The 25758-nt window shown below is 43.7% G+C and overlaps 2 protein-coding genes across 6 annotated transcripts in view; both read left to right on the top strand.

The window, feature by feature from the left end:
• Window positions 1-25758, top strand: part of ZNF534 (zinc finger protein 534) — a 52374-nt gene that overhangs the window by 11851 nt on the left and 14765 nt on the right. The window lies entirely within an intron of this gene.
• Window positions 1780-25550, top strand: ZNF528 (zinc finger protein 528). 5 transcript variants are annotated; one of them, XM_032168927.2, is made up of 7 exons: window positions 1780-1876; window positions 2339-2591; window positions 5736-5803; window positions 5996-6077; window positions 9723-9849; window positions 10331-10459; window positions 18768-25550. In XM_032168927.2, the coding sequence occupies exons 4-7, from the start codon at window positions 6063-6065 to the stop codon at window positions 20378-20380; spliced, it is 1884 nt and encodes a 627-aa protein (XP_032024818.1). In that variant the 5' UTR covers window positions 1780-1876; window positions 2339-2591; window positions 5736-5803; window positions 5996-6062; the 3' UTR covers window positions 20381-25550. The 5 variants fall into 5 exon arrangements, with proteins under 5 accessions (XP_032024818.1, XP_032024819.1, XP_032024820.1 ...); XM_032168929.2 differs by having other exon boundaries at window positions 1790-1872; XM_058425008.1 differs by having other exon boundaries at window positions 1868-1992.

Raw genomic sequence — 25758 nt, 5'->3', positions numbered from 1 at the left:
GGCTGGAGTGCAGTGGCGCAATCTTGGCTTACTGCACCTCCACCTCCCGGATTCAAGCAATTCTTGTGTCTAGCCTCTCGAGTATCTGGGACTACAGGCGTGTGCCACCATGCTTGGCTAATTTTTTTTTTTTTTTTGTATTTTTAGTAGAGACTTGGTTTCTCCATGTTGGCCACGCTGGTCTCTAACTCCTGACCTCAGGTGATCTGCCCGCCTCGGCCTCCCAAAGTGTTGGGATTACAGGCGTGAGCCACCACACCTGGCCCAGATATCCCCTTTAATAAAGCTAGTCCATTTATTTGTGCACTGACCTCCCTGGATCTGGAGGTAGAGGCTTGTCTCAGGAGATTGAAGTAATACCTTGACTGGCAGAATCTCAGGGCAACATCATTGAGGTACAGCCAGTTGCATTTCACTAGGCGCAAGAGGATTGCTGCCTCAAGCAGGATAACCAAGCCTGCCTGGAGCAGTGCCATAGTCCAGGATCCCAGTGACCTAGGTGAGAAGTTGGTACTCAGATCAAAGAAATGTTGTTCAGGTGACCCCACTGTCTGCAGCCAATGGGCCTGCTTGTGGGTCTTATGTATTTGTGTTTCAAAAATAACCTGAGGTCTTGATGTGGGGTCCTTATCTCCCATGCAAGGTGACTCATGCCTATAATCCAAGCACTTTGGTAGGAGCAGATGGGAAGACTGCTTGAGGCTAGAAGCTGGAGACCAGCCTGGGCAACAAAACCAGACTACATCTCTATTAAAAACAAACCAACAAACAGTAGAAAATTAGCACAGTGGAGAGGCACAGGCCTTTACTCACAGCTACTCGGGAGGCTGAGACAGGAGGTCATCTGCCCAGGACCCCGGGAAGTCAAGGTTGCAGTGAGCTATGATCGCGCCACTGCATTTCAGCCTCGGTGGCAGAGACCCTGTCTTAAAATTTTAAAAAGTATTAAAAAACTAAGTTGGACCAGCCGTGGTGGCTACTCTGGAGGCTGGGGCAAGAGAATCACTTGAACCCAGGAGGAGCTGAGTGCCTGCCACTGTACTCCTGCCTGCGCGACAGAGGGAGATGCTGTCTCAAAACAACAACAAAAAAACTACGTCGTTTATGACTATTTTAAAAAGTTATTGGCTTTTTTTTTTTTTTTTAAGAAACAGTTGGTAACTTATCTTCACACTGGCCTTAGTCCTCCATGCCCAACATGATGTCCCTAGGAAAGTCTCTGGAATTGAGCACAGGGTTGACCTTCACCCTCTAGAGTGAATGGGGAAGATAAATGAAAAGTATTTATCTTCTATGGGCACTGGCATGAAATAGAACATTCTACCCTGGCAGGGTTTTGCATTTCACATTTTAGCTTGCATCATCCCCTTCACAGACAATTCCAAAGTGTGTTAATTCAATTCCTAAAGCTTCCTTTCCCTTCCTCCCTTCCCTTCCCTCCTTACTTTTCTTTCTTGTCCATTTATTTTCGTTTTTTTTCTTTCTTTCTTGGTTTTCTTTCTCTTTTTCAACTTCTTTTTCTTTTCTCTTTCTCTTTACTCTCTCTCTTTCTGCTTCCAGGATAGGTGGGACTTGAAATTCATTTTAATAGAAGGAATTTTCGTGGATATGACCAACAGCCGATTTTGCTCTGCGCAGTTAAGATCCGTTTTCAGACCAAAACCCTGAAAACAAGCGCGGCCAGTCAGGCGAACTGAAGCGCAGGCCCCGCCCAGGCCTTGTCCCGGCCCGCCCTGGTCCCAGCCCGTCCGGCCTCTAGGATGCGCGCGCAATTTCGTGCAAGCCCAGAAGCGGACCGCGGCGGGTGAACGCCTAGAGCGCAGTTTCCTGTAGACCCGGAAGCCGATCGCAGGGAGAAACTGTTTCGCAGCAGTGCGTGAGTTTCCCTTTACCTATATTAAGTCTAGGCTAGCCAGTTCTTCTGCGCTTCTATACCCGGGATCTGAGGGGCGTGCAGACCTTGAAATCTCGGCACCGCTTCCTCCACACCGAGTAAATTCAGACGTCCTTTGAGAGTCTGGGAGTCGCTTTCTGCGTGTTAAAATCGCTTGGAGGCTGGTCCTGTGCCCGGTCTTTTTGTCATATACCCACGTACACACCTCCTATCGTGGGGTTTACCTGCTTCAAATCCTTTAGTAACCCCTACACACGCCCCGCACCACGTGAAATCCTCACTCTCCGTTCCCCTAGCCTCGCCCTTCTTTGCCCCTGGAGCTCAGCGCCCCAACGGGGCACGAGAAGCCTCGTCCTCTACCCGGACCTGGTTTCTGCAGACTCCACCCCTCTCCTGACCCACTCCTGCCTTTTTCCTTCTTAATCTGGACCCTCTGTTCCCCAGGCCTTCCTTTTCCAGCCACCGGTTCTCCTGACCCCGAGTGTGGGGAGTGACTTCAGTCTCCTGACATCCAGTGTTCTCTCGAGCCAGTTTCCAGCCCACCGAAAATGAGCTCTTCTGGAAGTGGGCATCTTATTCCAATCCCCTCCCTGTGAATGTGTGGAGAAAAAGAGATGGGAACGAATCAGAGGAAATAGAGAAATTTTGAAAGAGAAATGAAGAATGAGAGACCCATTAACAGATGGCAAAGTAGAAGGTGAGTGAGGGGTTTGCAGAGACACAGTGAAAGAAGGTGCCGAGAAAATAGCAGGGGGAGAAAAGTAACTGTAAAAATATAGACAAACTTGGGTCTGTAGAAAAACGAAGTTCAACAAGATAGGGAAGGCTTCTCAGACAGAGAGTGGGGGAGAGGAGGAGGGATTTGGAGCCGGGTCAGACAGAGCAGCGTGGTGCTGGCACAGCCAGAGGGGGCAGCTGGTCACAAGGAGAACAGAGGGAGAACCACAGCAGGGGGAGGCCTGGGATCTAAGGGTGCCAGAGAGTGGGGACAGGGGTGTGTAACATCGAAGATGGAATTTAACAGGGAGAGCCCAAGGGGAGCTGAGATGTGGGAGGAAAGAGGCAGAAATATATGGAGATTAGGGACAATGAAAGATGGGGCAGAAAGAGGAATAAGAGGTGAAACAAGTTGTAAAAATGGATCAGAACAGGTGGGAGAGAAGGAATAGAGGGAAGAATGGGACAAAGAGAAGAGGAGGGACTCAAAATGAACAGAATCCTAGGGGAAAATAAAGAGAAAAAAAGAACTAGGGAAAAAAGATGAGAATGAGAGATACGTACAGAAGGAGGCAGGGAAACAGTAGTGAGGAAAGAGGGGGACCCTGGTTACAGATAAGTGGTGAGTTGATTGGAAATTATGATTGAATTGTGACATATTAATTTTTCTATAATATAAAATTTGTTTAAAACACATGAGACTAGAGGCTGTGGCTCACACGTGTAATCCCAGTACTTTGGGAGGCTGAGGTGGGCGGATCACTTGAGGCAGGAGTTCAGACCAGCCTGGCCAACATGTGAAACCCCATCTCTAGTAAAAATACAAAAATTAGCTGGGCCTGATGGCCTGCGCCTGTAAGCAGCTACTCGGGAGGCTGAGGCAGGAGAATCGCTTAATCCTGGGAGGCAGAGGTTGCAGTGAGCCGAGATCGCATCACTGCACTCCAGGTTAGGTGACAGAGCAAGACTCCATCTCAAAAAACACAAAAAACCACACATGAAGATGAGAATTGGAACACTATTTATAAGGCATGTGCATTTTATAATTCCTGGCATCAGAGGTTAGCTTCCACTTGTAATCTATTCTGCCAGAGGGCAGTCACTTGGCTCATTCAGGTGTGGTTCACTCTCTTCTCTTTTCTTGGGATGGACTAGGGTGTGAGCGAGTGTATAAGATAGGAAAAACCAAAGTGTTTTTTTGTGTTCACAGTGAACACAATAAAGAGCGCTAAACACAGAATGCCTCATCTCTGGTCACCAAAGTAATATGGGAATTACTTGTCACCAACAAGCAGTTCTTCGTCAGACAGCACCTGGGTGTTCTGTAATTTTACTCAGTTTAACCAGTCAGTGTAGGAACAACCCCACACACATTTTGATCACTAAAGGTGAGGTATTCTCTTTTGGGTGTGAGAGTAGTAAAAACAGTGTGGTTTTTTCCTGTCTCAAACAGTAAGGGGAAGAATTTTCCAACAGGCCCACCCACCTGTCTCTAGGACTGTGTTCTTAGTAGTGACTGGGAATTGTCTGTCCCTGCTCCTGGCTGCTGCTGATGCTGAGACTGTGTGCCACAGGCCAGCCCCATTCACTCTCTCCTGATGTCATGGCATCCCTCCTCCACAGTGTCATCAGATTTTACTTAAAGGGAATTATTTTGGTCAGTGTACCCAGATGGAGGTGTTGTCCATTAAAACACACACACAAACGCCTTTATTTTTTCCACTATTTCATCCTCAGAAGAAAAAACAAAGTATTGGCTACATTTTTACTTGCAGTAAGTATGCCTTTTCTGTGGTCCGTGTAAGAGCACAATATACCAAAATCTTGTTTAGGCTCTCTCTCACTCTTTCCTCCATTTCTTGCTTGACCCCATCCAATCAGCTTTTGACACCAACCATTCCACTGCTCCTTTTTTTATCTGAGTCACCAGTGACTTCTCTGTTTCTAAATCTAGTTATTTATTTATTCATTTAATTTTTAGAGACAAGGTCTTGCTCTGTCACCCAAGCTGGCATGCAGTGGCACAGTCATAGTTCACCATAACCTCAAACCCCTGGGCTCCAGCAATCCTCCTGTCTCAGCCTCCAGGGTAGATAGGACTATGGGCCTGTCTCTCTGCCTGGCTGATTAAAAAAAAAAATTTTTTTTTTTTTTTTGAGACAAAGTCTCACTACATTGCCCAGGCTGGTCTTGAACTCCTGACTTCTAGCCATCCTCCTACAAAGAAGTCCCAGCATGCTGGGATTAGAGGCATGAGCGCCTGTACCCTGCTTAAATCCGACTTTGAATTTTCTGTCCTCCTGTCTTTTTCTCTCAGCAGCATGTTTCACAGCTGATCACTCTATTTTTTCTCAGCTTTGAAGACATTGCTCGTATTTTAAAAAATCTGTTTAAAATTTTTCTCATTACTTTCATATCTTATCAGTTTCCTCTGCTGGTGTCTCCTGAAGTGTCTTCTCTCAATATGGAAATATCACCCGATTTAGTCCTTAAACCTGTTCTGTCTGTCCACACCCTCTGCTTTTCCTTTTGATCTCATCTGTGGTTTTAAAGACCACCAACATGTCTCCATTTTCCCTCTCCACCCACCCCTCTCCCCTGAATTCCAAAATCCTGTGTCCAGTCATGTTCTTGACATCTCTGCTGGGACATCCACAGGCATCACCTCCACGTGTCCAAAATAGGCTTCCTGAACTCCCCCAAACATGTTCTCCCTACAGTGGTGCATAGCTCAGATGACAGACACCTTGTACTTTCTGGGGATTAACTAAACCTGTCAGAATGTGCTTAAAATATATGAGATACTATTTGTGTTTTAATTTCTAAGGTAAAGAATAAATGACATGTTTACTTAAAATGAGTGAGGAAATAGATTGTTTCAAAATTTCTTTTGGTGTGTGGGGGAAAATATTTGAAGAGCTCAGCCCTGCCTGATGTGCTTCCCCAGCACCCCTCTGACCTCATCTCCTGCCTCCGTTCTTCCCGCTCCCTCTACTGCAACTACACAGCCCCTTTTCCTTTTCCGAGGAGCGTTTTGTATTTTTAAAATAAGTGCTTGATCAAAGTATGATTTTAGGAATCACACAGTTTATTACCACATGAAGAATTGCTTTTTTTTTTTTAGGTTCACAAATTTTAAGAAAGGGAGAATAAAGTGAAAAAACCTCAGAAGGAATCCACTCAACAGACGAGGTACCTTAACCACATAATGGGTGATTTCCAAATTTATTAACATCTGTTTGCTCAGTTAGGATAAATCAGACCTATGTAGAAAGTCAAAGTTTGAGGATTACCTCAGGGTGAGGTCTTCCCTTTGCGTGTGGCTATGGCACAGGAAGGAGGATGTTGATTCTAAGCCCTAAGCAGCATATTTTTGACATTCAGGATTCACTTCCAAAGAGACATATTACGCAAGGAAGCAACTCGGAAGACGAAATAAAAGGAGTCAGGAATGGCCCTTACTCAGGTAAGGTAATATTCTCAGTGGATTGTTCTGTCTCTGTTTCTTCCTGAAATGCCAGGCATTGGAGTTGCTAATCTTTGACTCTGAAGCATCCTGCCTGACACATTTGCTTGCGCTTGCCCATGGCTTGTTGCAGTCCCTTCATTTCCACTTGAGATTTCAGTTCACTGTGACCCATTGACATGAACTTGGGAAGAGGCTGCACTGGGCATGGTCCTGGGAAGGGCTCTCAGCAGACATGGATGGAGACGGGGTGTGGGTCCCGTGGTGTCAGTGCTCCTGGGCAGCATGGATTGTTCAGGGATCACATCTGGATGCGCTGTCAGTGTTCTGTGGACTAGAATTGGAGAAGCTGCACATCAAAGTTCCTTTCTTTCTTTTTTCTTTGAGACAGAATCTCGCACTGTTGCCCAGGCTGGAGTGCAGTGGCATGATCCCTGCTCATTGCAACCTCCGCCTCCCAGATTCAAAGGATTTTTCCACCTCAGCTTCTCATGTAGCTGAGATTACAGGTGTGCACCACCACTCTAATCTAATTTTTGTGTTTCTAGTAGAGATGGGGTTTCGCCATGTTGGCCAGGTTGCTCTTGAATGCCAGCCTCAAGTGATCTGGCCACCTCGGCCTCCCAAAGTGCTGGGATTATGGGTGTGAGCCACCACCCCTGGCCATATCCAATGATTTCTTAAGGTACAGGGTGCTGAGGTATTTTCTTTGCCCTTAATATGTTAAATTAATATATTAATAAATTTCCTGTAACATACCACCTTTTTACTAATGGGATAAATTAGTAAACTTAATTAAATTTTGTTAATACCTAAATAACAATATTTTAATGGACAAAGCTTTATTTATAGGCCAGAAGCAGTGATGTGTGCCTATAAGTCTAGCTTCTTGGGGGGCTGAGGTGGGAGGATCTATTCAGCCCAGGAGTTTGAGACTATTCTGGACACCTAGTGAGATCCTGTCTAAAATTTTAAAAATATTGTATTTTTGAATATGGATATTTAGTAGAGATTGGAGTTCAGGTTTCTGTGGTTTTACATGGTCTCCCATTTTTAAGCACTTACCATATGTTTATAAAATAAGTTGGTACAATTTATACATTTTTATTGTTGCAAACATGCTGAAATACACATTAGGAAAAATAGTACTTACAGGTAGGCACAGTGGTGCATGCCTTTAGTTTCCCACTTGGGAGGCTGAGAGGAAGGATCCTTTGACGCCAGGAGTTCAAGGTTATGGTGCACTATGAATAGCCACTGCCATCCAATTTGGACAATGTATTGAGACCCTGTGTCTAAAAATTGAGAACCAAACTAATGATGAAAAATATGTAAAAAATAGATCACTGGGACAGGGTGCAGTGGCTCACCTCTGTAATCCCAGCACTTTGGGAGGCCGAGGTGGGCAGATCAGAGGGTCAGGAGTTTGAAACCAGCATGGCCAACATGGTGAAACCCCGTCTCTACTAAAAGTAGAAAAATTAGCCAGGCGTGGTGGCATGCACCTGTAGTCCCAGCTACTCGGGCGGCTGAGGTAGGAGAATCGCTTCAACCTGGGAGGCGGAGATGGTGGTGAGCCGAGGTCGCACCACTGCACTCCAGCCTAGGCAACAGAGCAAGACTCCATCTCAAAAAAAAAAAAAAAAGTCAGTGAGAGACAACTTCTCTTATTTCAACTGATGTGTATAAATGTGTATGTGTACTAGTGTATATGAGTGTGTAAGTGTGTACATGTGATGTGTGTGGATGAGTGCACAACAGTGTTTTTTACGAATGGCATGTCATTTATATAGATTTTATATTTTTTAATCAGTTGAAATTACATCTTAAATATTTACCAGGTTCAAATTTTTCTGCACTATCATGCTAATGAGCTGATAGCTATAAGAATAATAACGTATTATGGGGATATATAATATATTATATATATGCAGATATAGTGACCTTTTAGGTAGTTTCATGTTTTTAATCCTTGAGCTTGTTTTAAGTTTACTGAATTAGGTAATTGTCAATTTTCTTTTGATGCTGATCTGTTACTTAACTGTTTGATTCTTTAGGTTTGATTCTAATGTCCAGACACCTGGGATCCAGTGCTTACGCTGCCATTTTTAGTCCTGACACCTGGGGCGAGTTTCCTAGAATATATGTGAAAGAGTTGTCTCTTCATTAAGATAGGAACAGATTATTCTTTCTTCTTTTGTTTTTTTAGATGAAGTCTCACTCTTTCACCCATTCTGGAGTGCAGTGGCAAGATCTTGGCTCGCTGCAACCTCCGCCGACTGGGTTCAAGTGATTCTCCTGCCTCAGCCTCCCAAGTAGCTGGGATTACAGGCACGTGCCACCACACCCAGCTAATTTCTGTATTTTTACTAGTGATGGGGTTTCACCATGTTGGCCAGGATGCTCTTAATCTCTTGACCTTGTGATCGGCTGCCTTGTGATCCTCCAGTTAGTTCATGTAAAGCATTTAGAATAGTGCCTATCACATGGGAAGTGTTCCATTCAGCCATTGCTATAGTTATCACAGCTTTCAGATTTTGACCATTTTTTATTTTATTTATTTGTGTTTTTGAGTCAGAGTGTCACTCTTGTCTGTTTCCCAGGCTGGAGTGCAGTGGCATGATCTCAGCTCACTGCAAACTCTGCCTCCTGGGTTGAAGAGATTCTCCTGTCTCAGCCTCCTGAGTAGCTGGGATTACAGGTGCTGACCACCACACCTGGCTAATTTCTTTCTATTTTTAGTAGAGACAGGGTTTTACCATGTTGGTCAGGCTGGTCTTGAACTCCTGACCTCAGGTGATCCACCTGCCTCGGCCTCCCAAAGTGCTGGGGTTACAGGCATGAGCCACCACACCTGGCCAAGATTTTGACCTTTCTTAAAAACTACAGTAGGTTGGGGCCAGGCACGGTGGCTCACCCCTGTAATCCCAGCAGTTTGGCAGGCCAAGGCAGGCGAATCAGGAGGTCAAGAGATCCAGACCATCCTGGCCAACGTGGTGAAACCCTGTCTCTACTAAAAATACAAAAAATTAGCCGGGCATGGTGGCAGGCACCTGTAATCCTAGCTACTTGGGAGGCTGAGGCAGGAGAATCGCTTGAACCTGAGAGGTGGAGGTTGCAGTGAGCTGATATCACACCATTGCACTCCAGCCTGGGCAAAAAGAGCGAAACACCATCTCAAAAAGAAAAAACTCAAAACTACAGTAGATTGGGTGCAGTGGCTCACAGCTGTAATCCAAGGACTTTGGGAGGCCAAGGTGGGGGGATGGCTTGAGCTTAGGAACTCAAGACCAGCATGGGCAACATGGTGAGACACCATATTTATAGAAAATACAAAAATAAGCCACGCATGGTGTCATGAACATGTAGTCCCAGCTACTCCAGAGGCTGAGGTTGGAGGATCACTTGAGTTTGGGAGGCAGAGGTTGCAGTCAGTCAAGACTGTGCCACTGCACTCCAGTCTGGGTGATAGAGTGACACCCTGTGTCAAAAAAAAAGAAAAAACCACTGTAGACATCATCACCTCTGAAGACACCACTTGAATTGTATCTCAGGTAGATACTGGATATCACTTGGTGTCTTCCCATTCTGTGTGACGACGAGTACTCTGTATACCTTGTTGCTGAAATGTGGATTTTCTTTTAGGGACCCTTGAAATTCATGGACGTGGCCATAGAGTTCTCTCAGGAGGAGTGGAAATGCCTGGACCCTGCGCAGAGGACTTTATACAGGGATGTGATGTTGGAGAATTATAGGAACCTGGTCTCCCTGGGTGAGGATAATGTCCCTTCAGAAGCCAGGATCTGCCCTGGTGGATCTCTGCATTGTGTCTTGTGTGCCTCTTGGAAGCTCCTACATTGCTTGACTGAGATTGAAACCTTGTTGACTCAGAATTGAAAAGCTCCATTACACTTTCCAGACTTGAAATGTCCCCTTTTTTCAGGTGTTCTTCTCCCTTCACGACTCATGATTGGTGGCACCAGGGCTGAAGTATGCGTGAAACCTTATGACAAACTTTAAAAATATCCAGTTCCCTGTTTTCTACCCCTGTGCTTTTGATTCTGTAGTTCTTGGCAGGGGGCTCTATGTCTGCATGTTACAGTGTTCCCTAAGCATTCAGAAACAGGCAGTCAGTAAACGAATTTGTGAAATACTATTTATGATTTAATTGTAATATCTTCTCTCCTCCTTAAATATAGGGCTTGGACTTGGGAGATGCCACAGCACACATTTATTCTTTCTTTTATAAATAGGAATCTGTCTTCCTGACCTGAGTGTTATCTCCATGTTAGAGCAAAAGAAAGATCCCTGGACTCTGCAGGGTGAAGAGAAAATAGCAAACAATCCAGATAGCGGGGAATGCATCAATGGCATGAACACAGGTGAGAGCTCGGGTGGGCAGAGTGGAGGCCCCATAATTTTTGTTTTCTGAGACAGGGTCTCACTCTGTCATCCAGGCTAGAGTGCGATGGCAATCATAGCTCACTGCAGCCTTGAATTCCTGGACTTAAGGGATCTCCCTGGCTCGCTCTTCCAAAGTGTTGGGATTACAGCCATGAGCCACTGTACCCTGCAAAGCCACACTATTAGATAGCATTTGGGAAACTGTCTGCAAATGGGAGAATTCTGTGGGAAAACAAAAGTTGAAATCTTCTGAGTTCTGAACAGACATTTTTCTTTATTTCCCTATTTATTTTTTGGAGATAGGATCTCTCTTGGGTCACCCAGGCCAGAGTGCAGTGGCATGATTATGGCTTGCTGCATCTTCAATTTCATGGGCTCAGGTGGTTCTCCCACCTCAGCCTCCTGAATAGCTGGGACTACAAGTGTACGCCACCATGCCTGGCTAATTTTTTTGTATTTTTTGTGGAGATCGGGTTTCACCATGTTACACAGGCTAGTGTTGAACTCCTGGGCTCAAGTAGTCTGCCTGCCTCAGCTTCCCAAAGTGTTGGGATTATAGGCGTGAACCACAGTAACCAGTAAGGTGTGTTGTTTAATTGGCACATATTTGTGGATCTTCAAGGTTGTTTTCTTTTGGCTGGGCACAGTGGCTCATCCCTGTAATCCCAGCACTTTAGGAGGTCAAGGCAGGCAGATCACTTGAGGCCAGGAGTTCGAGACCAGCCTGGCCAACATGGTGAAACCCTGCCTGTACTAAAAATACAAAAATCAACTGGGTGTAGTGGCAGGTGCCTGTAATCCCAGCTACTCAGGAGGCTGAGGCAGGAGAATCGCTTGAACCTAGAAGGTGGAGGTTGCAGTTAGCCGAGATTGCGCCACTGCGCCCTAGCTTGGGTGACAGAGTGAGACCCTGGCTCAAAAAAAATAAAAATGCATTTTTTTTCTTTTGTTAATTTCAATGTTACATGCCTCTGCCTCCGGAGTAGCTGGGATTACAGACATGCACCACCACGCCTGGCTAATTTTTGTACTTCTAGTAGAGATGGGATTTTTCCATGTTGGGCAGGCTGGTCTCAAACTCCTGGCCTCAAGTGATTAGCCCCCCCACCCCCACCCCTTAGCCTCCAAAGTGCTTGGGATTACAGGTGTGAGCCACTTCACCTGGCCCAAAACATTCTGTTTTAAATGTTAACAGCTTATCTTTGATTAGATACACAAAGCTCTGCTTAACAACTCTGCCCTTACTTTCTGTTATTACTGGCAGAAATTAATCCTATATATTTTATGTTCCTATTAACATATGTTTATAATGCTTTTTAAATGAGAGTGTCCTTTTTTTTTTTTTTTTTTTTTTTCTGAGATGGAGTCTCCTATCTCCCAGGCTGATCTCAGCTGACTACAGCCTCTGCCTCCCTGGTCCAAGTGATTCTTCTGCCTCAGCCTCCTGAGTAGCTGGGATTACAGGCGCCCATCCCCACCCCCGGCTACTTTTTGTATTTTTAGTAGAGACAGGTTTTTGCCATATTTGCCAGGCTGCTCTCCAACTCCTGACCTCAAGTGATCCACCTGCCTTGGCCTCCCAAAGTGCTGGGATTACAGGCGTGTCACTGTACCTGGCCTGATTGTGTCTTTTAAATTGTAGGAAAGAATTAAAAGTCAAGTTACAAATGAAAAGTGCAAAAATACATGTTTCTGTATTTGATCATTTGTTGACCTTTTATGATGAGCTTTTTATTTTTATTTTTGGGGGATGGATTTTTGCTCTGTTGCCCAGGCTGGAGTGCAATGGCAGGATCTTGGCTTACTGCAACCTCTGCCTCCTGAGTTCAAGCAATTCTCCTGCCTCAGCCTCCCAAGTAGCTGGGATTACAGACACCACCCCCAGCTAGTTTTTGTATTTTTAGGAGAAATGGGGTTTCACCATGTTGGCTAGGCTGGTCTCGAACTCCTGACCTCAGGTGATCCACCCACCTCAGCCTCCCAGAATGCTGGGATTACAGGCATGAGCCACTGCGCCCTGCCTATGATGACCTTTATATTTTCATATGGGTTAAAGATACCGTCTAGAGTGCTTTCGTTTCATCTTGAATGCTCGTTTTAGCATTTCTTCTTGAACAGGTCTAGAATACTAATTAACTTCCTCAGCTCTTCTTGAGGAAAGTCTAAAATTCGCCTTTATTTTTGCAGGTGAGTTTTGCTAAGTGTAATATTCTTCATTGCTGTTTTGCCTATTTTTCTTTAAGCACTTTCAGTATATCACCTCACTGTCTTCTAGCCTGAAGATGTTTGCTGAAAAATATGTATAATCTTACAGAGTTTAGTATTGTCTGACAAGTCTCTTTTTTGTTGCTATTGTCAAGGTTTTGTCTTTGTCTTTTTTTGACTCTTTGTAATTTCTTTATAGTATGTCTCTGTGTGAATGTATTTGGGTTAATTTTAGTTAGAAAGGTCAAGTCTCTCTCTTTTTTTTTGAGACAGAGTTTCACTCTTGTTGCCCAGGCTTGAGTGCAGTGGCACGATATTGGCTCACTGCAGCCTCCGCCTCCCGGGTTTAAGCGATCCTCCTGCATCAGCCTCCCAGGTAGCTGGGATTGCAGGCACCCGCCATGATACTCTCCTTTTCATGCAGCGTTTTCCTGATTTCATTTAGTTGTCTATCTCGTTTATGTTTTAGCTGGTTAAGCATCTTAAGACAGTTGCTTTCAAAATTTGTCAAGTAATCAGAGGGCTGCCTTTTTCTAGGTTGGGTTTGTGGAGATTTGTTTGTTTTTTTTTTGTTTATTATAATTTTAGCCATATTTCAATGTCTTTATGTAGGCCTTGTAATTTTTGTTTTAGGTTTGCTAAAACAACCACTTCTCCCAGTTCTTTTTTTTTTTTTTTTTTTTTTTTTGAGATGGAGTCTTTCTCTGTTACCCAGGGGCTGGAGTGCAGTGGCATGATCTTGGCTCACTTCAACCTCCACCTCCCAGATTCAAGCAATTCTCTTGTCTTAGCCTCCTGAGTAGCTGGGACTATGGGCGCACACCACCACACCTGGCTAATTTTTGTATTTTTAGTAGAGATGGGGTTTCACCATATTGGTCATGCTGGTCTCGAACTCCTGACCTCAGGTGATCCACTCACCTCGGCCTCCCAAAATGCTGGGATTATAGGCGTGAGCCACCATGCCCAGCCAGGTCTCTAACTATTGACCTCAAGTTATCCATCCTCCCTTGGTTTCCCAAAGTGCTGGGATTACAGGCATGAGCCACTGCACTGGCTGTTCCAGTTCTTATATGTAAGAACTGTACAGGGTGACAGCTTTACAAATCAACCTGTTGTAAAGGGTGTGGGTGCCACCTGCATGGACCTTGAGGGACTGAACAAAGGGAGTGAACGTGGGAATAAAAGACAAAGACAATAGAATATATTTGGAAGAAGGGGTCGGGTGCTCCTTGCTTCTAGTGAACAAGGGCCTTGAGCTTTAGAGCCCTTCACATTTTATTGGGTAAAGGATGGGGGGGAGGTGGGGGATGGTTGTCGGTCAGCCGCTTGCAAGATTGCATTCTTTGAACAATAGGCTCTAGATGTCCCAGTAGATAATGAGCACAGCGCCAGGGAGTGATTTCCTTCAGCAAACCTTCTGGGGGCAGGCGCAGTCATGAGTTTGCCCATATCCTGCATTCATGATAAATAGTTTGCTGTTTGGTCATATAGCCTCCAGTGAAATGCTGAGTTGGTCAACTCTCTCGGGCCATCGGGCTCCTTACATCTCCCCCTTTGTGTTTATGTATTACTGTTACAGATTTGTCTAAGCACTGGCCTACCTAAAAGTTCTGTTGGAGATAGGCGGTAGAGAGAATAAACAAAAACAAAGGTTTCTGCAGCTGTAGCCGGGAGGCATGTCTCTGCTGAAGCATTTGCTGTATAAGCCATAATTCCTCTTCAGCCTCTTAATGGCCACGAGGAATTTAAGGAAGAGTCTCCTTGCAGGGTTTGGTAAAGATGTGTAAGTTGATAGGTGGCAATACCTAGCATCGGGCGTAGCCAATTAATATCTCCTAGTATTTGCTGAAAATCATTTAAAGTCTATAATGTGTCTTTACCAAGAACTGCTTTCTGAGACCATACACTCCTCTCCGTAACAATATTTCCTACGTAATGGTATGGGGAAGTTATTTGCACTTTCTCTGGAGCAATTTTGGGATTCCATTTAATAAGATCTTGCTTTACATCTCTGAATAATTGATGTAAAATTTGATCTGTAGGAGTGACCAAAAGAATATCATCTATAAAATGAATGATATACACAGTGGGAAACATATTCTGAGGCTCCTTTAATGCTCTTCCTACAAAATGGTGACATAATGAAGGACTGTTAAGCATGCCTTCAAGTAAAACTTTCCATTGATAGCAAGAAACAGGTTCTCTATGATTAATAGAAGGCATAGAGAAGGCAAATCGAGGCTTATGCTTCTCGCGTAATGGTAAAGAAACAATCCTTAAAATCTGTTATTACAAGAGGCCAGTCTCTTGGAATGGCCGCCGGGGAAGGTAAACCCTGCTGTAATGCAGCCATTGGTTTAATTTGTGCATTAATAGCTCTCAAATCGTGCAGCAGTCACCGTCTTCCAGACTTTTTTGGAATAACAAATACCAGTGAATTCCAGGGGCTAACTGACTTCTCTATGTGTCCTGCATTCAAGTGTTCTTTTACCAACAGATGAAGTTGATCTAGCTTCTCCTGTGTTACGGGCCGTTGATCCACCCACACAGGTTTCTCACTAAGCCATTCTAATGGTAAGGCAGTGGGCGGAGGAGAAATATCAATGACCCCCGTCAGAAATCCTGATGTCCTAGTCCTTTTCTGTTTTTCCAGTTACTGATAACGGGTTAGGGTTTCCTTGTGGGAATTTTCCTAAACCTTTTCTACTCTCATATCCCATGTCCTTCAACATTGTAAATCCTGGGTTACCAGAGTTTTCATTTGTAAGTCTCGTATTGCATGCTCTAAGTCTCAGCCCCATAAATTGGCTGTATTTGCAACATAAGACTGGAAAGTACATGACTGACCATCCAGACCAAGACAAGGTAAAATCTCAGCACTCTGTTGAACACTTTTAGCTGCTCCTATTCCCACTAGGGATGTGGGAGGTTAGTCTGAGAGTCGATGCTGATGGCCAGTCTTTACTGGATATTACTGAGGCATCAGCTCCTGTGTCCATTTGCCCATAAAATTTCTTTCCTTTAATTAGTACTACACAGGTAGGTCTATTAGAGGTTATGGATTGGGAAAGATAGATTTCCCATGTAGTTGTGCTCCCAAATCTTTTATTTCCTCATTTCTCCTTTTGTGAAGATGGGTGTAATTTGCAGGGAATAAGCAATAGCTGAGCAGTATATTCTCCTGGTACAAAAACCCAAAGATGTTGTGACATTAAAACTACTTGAATTTCTCCTTCATAATCAGAGTCAATCACTCCTGGGACTACAGTGATGCCTTGCAAGTTAAGGTGGCATTTGCCTAAAATTAGTCCCATGTGTCCTCTTGGTAAAAGTCCCCAAATGCCAGTGGGAATTTTGATAGGTTTGTCTCCACCAACTACTGTTATTTTTCTGACTGGGAGATCTAATCCTGCACTTCCTGGTGTTCCTGGGATGAGAGAATCAATGTTTCTCCTGGGACCCATCCCTGAAATGGGGTTGTGGTCTGAACTGAGAATGCCCTCATTGTTTGAGGGGCCCGGGTCCAGGCCACCTTCTCGTTTCCCGACAGGAGGGGTGCCATTCTGACGAAGTCTTGAGTGGCACTGATTAGCCCAGTGATTTCCTTTGTTACAGCGAGGACAGAGTCCTGGCGTTTTTCTGCCGGGGGTGGGGTGGGTGGGGGGGCACTGCATTGTAAGGTCCTTTCTGTCCTGAGATCTGGCAGCATTCCTTTTCAAAATTTCTGGTTTTTCCGCAAGTACAACATTTTCCCACTTTAGGTTTGACCCTTGGCTCCTTTTAGATTTGTCAACTACTAAATTAGCCATGCTACAGCTAACATTGAAGAGCGATGAAGCTCAGTTCCTACATCCTAACAAGCTCTGGGAAAATTTCCCAAGTCTTTTGTACACCTTACAGGTGCCAGTGCACATTTACAATCCACATTTGCATTCTCAAAAGCTAAAGTTAAGGTTAGCATTTCTGCGGCAGTGGCATGAGGAATTTGACGCTTCACTGCCTCTTGTAATCTTGCAAGAAATTGCGCATAGGGCTCCTACAAACCTTGCATGATATGCAAAAAAGGATTGTTCTGGGACTCCCTCTTCTGGAATTGTGGCCCAGGCATGTTTAGCACCCTGTGAACGCTGCTGATAAGCAGCAGCTGGGAGTGCCATTTGATGTTCCAGGTCTGAATAAGGGTCATTACCCAATAGCATATCCTCTGTAATGTCTCCTTGACAAGCAGCATGATTCTGTCTAGCCTGGTCTGCACACAGTTCTTGCCAATTTAAATTCCATGTCAGATATGCACTAGCAGACAAGTTTGCACCAAAAGTTTACATCAAAGAGTAGAAGGCACGTACCACCCAATACAGATTCTAGCAATCCTAAAGTGAGTGGGCTCTGTACTCCATTGTTAACTACACTCATTTTTAATTCCTTCAACAACTAAACTCTAGTGGGGTATTTTCATGAATAAACTGGTGCAGATTGTTTGGATCAGGCCTTATGGAAATAGGAAAAGCACAAGGTCCCAAGGGCTCTCCAGCTGTGGCAGCAGAGTGTAACATTCTTTGTACTGGGTTCTCTATTTCTGCTACTGAAGGAGGTGGTACAGATGTTGCTGCAACTGGAGGGGGCGGTAAAAACTAATTTTTATCCTCCCTCTCCTGTATTTTGTTTTCAATTTGATCTGTGGGTGGGACAACAGATTCTTTCAGATTTTTAGACTCAGCCTGCTGCCCAGCAGAATAATGAGATAATGGCCGAACAATACAAATTAGACTCCACTTGAAGACAGAAGAATCAACTTTAAGAGCTTTTTGATGAGGCTTTTTAAATCCTTTTCCTGCTGTGTTCCAATTTTCCACATCAAGAGTGCCTGCCTGTGGAAACCAAGGGCTATGCATAATAATCTGCAGAAGCTTCATGTCTGTGAATTAACTTGAGTTCCAGACTGTCTCAGTAGAACTTTAAACAACTGCACATAGTGTTTTTCTTCAACAGACAAATTCTGCCCCATGTTACCCTGATTCAGAAAACTTCCCGTTCCCAGTACTTCAGAGCACTGACCTTATATCGCTCCCAGTACCTCTTTAGGACACTGGCCTTATATCTGCTGCCAGCCGACTCGTCCAAGGTTCCCTGTTCACCTTGTGAATTTCAGTTCCTCTGCTCCAGCAGAACCTTCTTTGTTCATGTCCTCAAAGTCCTGTGTTCAGGGGCCACTTGTCCGACATCCTTGGAGTCCCTGTTCTGGGTCACCAGTTGCCACCTGCACAGACCTTGGGGGACTGAACAAAGGGGGCGAACATTGGAATAGAAGACAAAGGTGTATATTTGGAAGAAGGGGTCAGGGGGCTCCTTCTAGTGAACTAGGGCCCTGAGCTTTAGAGCCTTTTATATTTTATTGGATAAAGGAGATGGTGGCGTGGGGGAGGGGGGTGGTTATTGGTCAGCGGCTTGATTTACAGCAGGTTTGCAAGACTGCATTCTTCGAACAATAGACTCTAGATGTCCCAGTAGATAATTTCAATGAGCACAGCACCAGGGAGTGATTACCTTCAGCAAACCTTCTGGTGGCAGGCGCAGTCATGAGTTTGCACACATCCTGCATTCATGATAAATAGTTTGTTGTTTGATCATATAGCCTCCAGTGGAATGCTGAGTTGGTCACATCTCTCGGGCCTTCAGCTTCCTACATGTGGGAACACTCAGTCCTTTTCTGGGGATGTGTTTCTTCTGGCTTGTGGAAGTACCGTTATTAATGTCTATACAGCTCTTCTTGGATTTCTGATTTTCCCTAAGAGGCTCATCCCTGCTTCTTCCCAGAAGCTTTCAGTTTCTGTTGTATTTCTAGACTGCTCATCATCTCTTTCAGATTTACCCATAATTCTCTCGACTCCTGCAGATTCCCCACTGCTCCAGTGCATCACCTCAGTTCCTTGTGTTTTCTGCACTGCCAGCATGATATACACAATACGCTGATACTCCTACCAGTGTCTGAGTCAGGTGAGGCAGAATCTAGACCCTCTGTCAGACACTAAAGATGCCATTATCATGGGTTGAAGTTCCACTCTTTTCTTTCTGTTTTAGAGAGGAGCTCTAAATTGGGAAGTAATGCAGGAAACAAGCCTTGTAAAAATCAACTTGGATTCACTTTTCAGTTACATCTGCGTGATCTACAGCTATTTCAAGCTGAAAGGAAAACTTCTGGATGTAAGCATTTTGAAAAACCCGTCAGTGACAATTCCTCAGTTTCACCGCTTGAAAAAATTTCTTCCAGTGTCAAATCCCACCTTTTAAATAAATATAGAAATAATTTTGATCATGCTCCATTACTTCCACAAGAACAGAAAGCACACATTAGGGAAAAAGCTTATAAATGCGATGAGCATGGCCAAGCCTTTAGAGCATCTGCAAGCCTTACTAACCAAGTAATCCATAATACAGATAATCCTTACACATGCAGTGAATGTGGCAAGGTCTTTAGTTGCAGTTCAAAGCTTGTGATACATCGAAGAATGCATACTGGAGAGAAGCCTTACAAATGTGAATGTGGCAAGCTCTTTAGTAGCAATTCAAACCTTTCACAACATCAAAGAATTCATACTGGAGAGAAGCCTTACAAATGTCATGAATGTGACAAGGTCTTTCGAAGCAGTTCAAAGCTTGCACAACATCAAAGAATTCATACTGGAGAGAAGCCTTACAAATGTCATGAATGTGACAAGGTCTTCAATCAAATTGCACACCTTGTACGACATCAAAAAATTCATACTGGAGAGAAACCTTACAGTTGTAATAAATGTGGCAAGGTCTTTAGTCGCCATTCATATCTAGCAGAACATCAAACAGTTCATACTGGTGAGAAACCTTACAAATGTGAAGACTGTGGCAGAGCATTTTCAGTGCGTTCCAGCCTCATAACCCATCAGTTAATTCACACTGGAAGGAAACCTTACAAATGTAAAGAATGTGACAAGGTCTTTGGGCGCAAGTGTTTCCTGACCTCTCATCAGAGAATTCATACTAGAGAGAGACCTTATGGATGCAATCAGTGTGGCAAGATCTTTAGTCAGAAATCAGACCTTATACGACATCGAAAAACTCATACTGATGAGAAGCCTTACAAATGTAATAAATGTGGCACAGCGTTTAGAGAGTTTTCAGACCTTACTGCCCATTTTCTAATCCATAGTGGAGAGAAACCTTACGAATGTAAAGAATGTGGCAAAGTCTTCAGGTACAAGTCTTCTCTAACCAGTCATCATAGAATTCATACTGGAGAGAAGCCTTACAAATGTAACAAATGTGGCAAGGTCTTCAGTCGTAGTTCAAACCTTGTATGCCATCAGAAAATTCATACAGGAGAGAAGCCTTACAAATGTAATGAATGTGGCAAGGTCTTTAATCAAGCATCATACCTTACAAGACATCAAATAATTCATACTGGAGAGAGGCCTTACAGATGTAATAAATGTGGCAAAGCATTTCGAGGGTGTTCAGGCCTTACTGCCCATCTTGCAATCCATACTGAAAAGAAATCTCATGAGTGTAAAGAATGTGGCAAGATCTTCACTCACAAGTCTTCCCTCACCAATCACCATAGAATTCATATTGGAGAGAAACCTTACAAATGCACCCTGTGCAGTAAGGTCTTCAGTCACAATTCTGACCTTGCACAGCATCAGAGAATTCATTCATGACAGTCCCTACAAACTGTGTATGGCAAAACCATCATCATGAGTTCTAGCATTAATCAACATCAGAGAGTCCATACTAAGTGGAAATCATATAAATGAAATGTATGTGACACAGGCTTTATCAAGGCCCGCCGAATCACCAGACATCACCACATCATTGTGGAGGATGAAAGCACACAGATGAATTGTGTGTACTTGGGCTATTACTCAAGGACCATTACTATAGAACACGATAGGATTTGCACAAGAAGTAACTCTGTCTCTGGTTCTCTGATACTAATCTATGATATTGCATGCTGCAGAATAATACTAAGTCAAAATATGTTGAATCTCATGACCTGATGTATATCAAAAGTGCAACGGCTTGTAAATGACCAGTTTTATTCAGGCTATAAAGCATTCAATTATTTGGGGCTTATAGAAAAGGCTACTTTACTCTTTATGACTTTGAAATCTCTTCATGTGCCTTCCATACAGGCCATTCACTGTGGTCCCTGGGAAAGAATCTGTAGGATGACAGGGCTGACTTCATTAGCTGAGGATTATTTCTATCCAATTTCCTGATGAAGGACATTGCCTTTTGAAATTAAAGATTTTCTGATTTAGAGAGCATGGAGGTGGGCAGAGTAACATAAAACTGATGACTGTCATCATACTGTTGCAGTCAGCACACTTTCTCTTGACATAAGTGCACAGTGCTTCAGTGTCCACCAACTGACCATGAAATAGAGTATGCTGTGATCTTAAGGCATAGGTTATTAATGGGAAGAGAGTAATAGGTTGCTAGTGTCTGATTATATGGTAGAAATAATGCAAAGAAAAAGGTAGCCACCTTCTCCATTGAATAGCGGTAGCTGCTGTTTAGCAAAGACTGATGAGAAATAGACTTTTTTTTTAGAGAGAGTCTCACTCTGTTGCCCAGGCTGGAGTGTAGTGTTGTGTTCTTGGCTCACTGCACCCTCCGCCTCCTGGGTTCATGCAGTCCTTCTGCCCTGGCCTCCTAAGTAGCTGAGACTGCAGACGTGCACCACCACACCCAGTTCATTTTTGTATTTTTAGTAGAGACATTGTTTACTATGTTGGCCAGGCAGGTCTCCAACTCCTGACCTCAAGTGATATGTTCACCTCAGCCTCCCAAAGTGCTGGGATTATAGGCATGAACCACCGTGTCCAGCCTCATTTTTGAAATGGAATAGAGAACAGTTATGTCACAGTTGAGAGTTTAATCAAAATGACCAGATACGCATATTCTTTTTTTAGATGAGACAGAGTTTCACCCTTGTCACCCAGGGTGTAGTGTGGTGGCGCGATCTTGGCTTACTGCAACCTCCGCCTCCTGGGTTCAAGCAATTCTCCTGCCTCATCCTCCCAAGTAGCTGGGATTACAGGCACGTACCACCATACCCAGCTAATTTTTGTATTTTTAGTAGAGATGGGGTTTCACCACATTGGCCACACTGGTCTCGAACTCCTGACCTCAGGTGATCCATCTGCCTCAGCCTGAGCGTGCTAGAATTACAGGCGTGAGCCACCGTGCCTGGCCAGATCAGCATATTCTTAAGTAGAATTCACATTTAATTCTTGGCATTATAAGTTGCAACCGTTTGATTTAGAATGTATATAGCTCTCATGTTTGTAGTAATAAAGTTTCATTTTTCCTAAGTATGAATGAATCATGTCTTTTCTACCATCATAATTTCGTCCCACCTCAGGAGGATGGATACTCTGTAGCACACAGTAATGCACCATTGGGATTTTAAGATTGGAGCATCCAGAGCAAGTTTTCTGGTTGTGAAATGAAACATGTCCTTTGGGTACATATCCTTAGGTAAGTGTGAATATGAGTAATCATACTTAGTACTTGAATTATTGTATCTGTACTCTGTCCTAGAATGCTTCTGTGGGTAGTGAAGATCCCATAGCAGTGCAACTTCAGCATCCTATACTCTCAATGTGTTCATCGCCCTTGGCAAATGTTTAGTGTATCATTATATTTCTATGTGCCTTTTTCTTGTGTGCTAAATTAGACCCATGGCACACACTTTCATTTTTTATTTTTTATTTTTGACAGAATCTCGCTCTGTCACCCAGGCTGGAGTGCAATGGCGCGATCTTGGCTCACTGCAACCTCCACCTCCCGGGTTCAAGCAATTCTGCCTCAGCCTCCCCAGTAGCTGAGATTACAGGCACCCGCCACCAGGCCTGGCTAATTTTTTTGTATTTTTAGTAGAGACGGGGTTTCACCATGTTGGCCAGACTGGTCTCGAACACCTGACCTCAGGCGATCCACCTGCCTTGGCCTCCCAAAGTGCTGGGATTATAGGCGTGAGCCACTGTGCCTGGCCCACACTTTCATTTTTATGAAGCAAAAATACAAATATGACAAATATTATGAGATAAAAGTGTGAGGATAAGGTTAAAAATAGTATAACACAATCTCTTTTTTATCCTTGTGCTCAGCGACATAATTTGAAATCACTAATATTCATAAATTTCCTCGTAAGGGTGGACACACAGAATGGAATTGTGTTTTGCTTTGGTATTTTAACTGGGAACTTCATATATTTACCCTCACAACCTTTGTGGTAATTTGAACTTTTGCCCACTCCACTAGAACCACAAAGTTTTTTTTTCAAATTTGAGACGGTCTCTGTTGCACAGGCTGGAGTGCAGTGGTGCAATTAGGGCTCACTGCAGCCTCAACCTCCCCAGCTCAAGTGATCCTCCCACTTTACCCTCATGAATAGCTGTGACTACAGGTGGACACCACCTCACCCAACTAATTTTGGGGTGTTTTTTGGTCACAATGTTGCCCAGCTGGTCTCCAACTCTTGGGCTCAAATCACCCAGCCACCTCAGCTTCCCAAAATGCTAGGATTACAGGCGTGAGCCATGCACCTGGCCTCCACTAGAACTTGTTTGACGTCCACCTAAGGTTTGGCTTGGGTATTGAGAGTGATGATGCTATGTACTGAAGTGGTCTGAGAATGTTTATTACATAATAAGGCTTTCTGAGGAAAGCAGGTTAGACTTCCCCAGTTGGTCCAAAAATGTCATGAAAGAACTGGGATAGGTGACTACTTTGGTTGTTATGATTGTTGAAGGGTGGGGCTGGGGTGTGGGTACTTACTTGTGGTTTGAACTTCTACCCGGTGCCAAATGAGGGAGCACTCAGTCTTTATTATCAGTTGACCAGATGGGCATAATAATGTAGGCTCAGCAATGCACCAAGATGTAACAGTCTCTCGTTTGAGATAACACCTCGAGTTCTTTGTCCTACCTCCAAGAAAAGGAGTGTGGACATAAAAGTGAGTTTGGAGCGAAAGTTTAATAAGCAAGAGGAGAAAGCTGTCTGCCAGCAGAGAGGGGCTGCCGAACAGGAGTACTCACTATGAGGTCCGTATTGGGGTTTTTACGGACTGGAAAGGGGAAGGAATGCGCTTGGTCTGCGGGCTGTCTTGGAGAACGCACGCCTCAGTTTGGCCCGGGACCTACTAGAAGCTGAAGTGAAAGCTTGGCCCGGGACCAATTAGGGGCTGAAGTGATGATTCATAGAAGCCAGACTTACAGTCCAATAAAGGAAAATAGAGTGCCCACCCAAACTTACTGGAGCCCACTGTGCCCATGCCCACAAAAGGAGAAGAAACTTTTGCCTGGGAGCCCGCCGACTCTACAAAGGCAAAAGGCATTTCTGTGCCAGGCCTGCTCCCTTATCTGAGTGAGACGGAGGTCTGTGCAAGTTTTTATCCAAATGGGCCTTTTCTATCTGTGCAGCCGTGGGCATAACACCTTGTGCTAGTTCCCTTATCGGTCCCTGCACCTTGAATTTTTTCCCAGGCTGCTTTTTCTGTTAGGTGGGGATGAGGCACTGACCCATGGGCCAGGGACTCTCCGGAGACCCTTTTCTTGCTATCTACCTAAGGCAAGCTAACTACCTCCTCTCATAGGAAGAGGGAATGCAGAGGGGTAAAAGCTGTTAGTATTCAGACATCACAAAATGCTGTCTAACTCTTTAGTACAAGACTGAATACTTCCTCTTGAAACTCCTGACTTCTTGGTTAGGAAAAACCCCAGTTTTCTTCATGGTGATAGCTGGTTACATTCCTCTTGGCTGGACATGTAGGTTTCACTGCACCTATGATTGTTGAAAATCCTTGTGAATTACTGTTTGGTAAAGTGTCTAGTAAAGTTGCCTAAGATACATTTTACCCTAGTTCAATGAAAATTATGGTACAAAAGTGTTTATTATAAAATCAACATGATTTGTTCAAATATTGTTTATTGATATATAATTATATTTATTATACAATAAATATGATTTTGCTAGAAGAGCATTTTGCCAAAAGTTGTGGAAATGTCGTCAGATTATGGTATGAAGCAATTTTTTTGGGCTGAGTGGGGTGGCTCACACCTGTAATCTCAGCACTTCGGGAGGCCAAGCTGAGAGAAATCACTCGAGCCCAGAAGTCCAAGACCAGTCTGGGCAACATAGCAAGAGCTTATGTCTACAAAAAAATTTAAAAAATAGGCTGGTGTGGTCATGTACACTTGTGGTCCCAACTATTTAGAGGCACTGCAGCAAGAGGATCGTTTGATCCCAGAAGGCTGAGGCTGCTGTCATCCTTGATTGTACCACTGCATTCCAGCCTGGATGACAGAGGGAGACACTGTGTCAAAAAAAATTTATTTTGTCCTTCTTTTTATGAGTTACATTAAAAATCTTCTTTTATAAATTGCAGTACAGATTCCATATTTAATAACGTTTCTTCCATGTGTTACTTGAGTGAAAATTTACGGGCTACATAAATGTGGCTGTTGTTTGGAAAGAAAATGTTGTGACATTAGTATGCACACAAGACAATGGGAAGTACAAACTAGGTTTCCTGTAAATACGAGAAAGGAAAAAAGTGCTTTTACTATGTTAGAAGACTTAAAATCACATGAAGTGATTCCAGTCTTTCTGTTGTTATTCCGATGTTTTAGCTATTTTAGATTTTGGGGTTTGGTTTTTTTTGTTTCATTGCTTTTCTACATAATTGGATAACCTTGTTAGTATCTGCAGAATGCCCTGATTAGGAAATGTGTTAATTAACCCTATGTGTCAATTTGGTATTATTTCATACTGTTTTCATATTGTTTTATGTGGAGTCTTCCAATAAATGTATATTGTATATGTGTCTGTATTTGGTGTCTTTGATTTCTTTCATCAACATTTTGTAGTTTTAATATAACGGTTCTATGAATGTTTTGTTTGACACGTATTTCTTTGACTTTTTTTTTTTTTTTTTTTTTTTTGAGACACAGTCTCACTCTGTTGCCCAGGTTGGAGTATGGTGGTGTGATCTCGGCTCACTGCAACCTCCGTCTGCTGAGTTCAAGCA

This window comes from Hylobates moloch, unplaced genomic scaffold (genome assembly GCF_009828535.3).
Source record: "Hylobates moloch isolate HMO894 unplaced genomic scaffold, HMol_V3 SCAFFOLD_12, whole genome shotgun sequence".
Taxonomy (NCBI): Eukaryota; Metazoa; Chordata; class Mammalia; order Primates; family Hylobatidae; genus Hylobates; species Hylobates moloch.
Note: the sequence above shows the minus strand (reverse complement) of the source record. Positions and strands in the feature narration are given on the sequence as shown.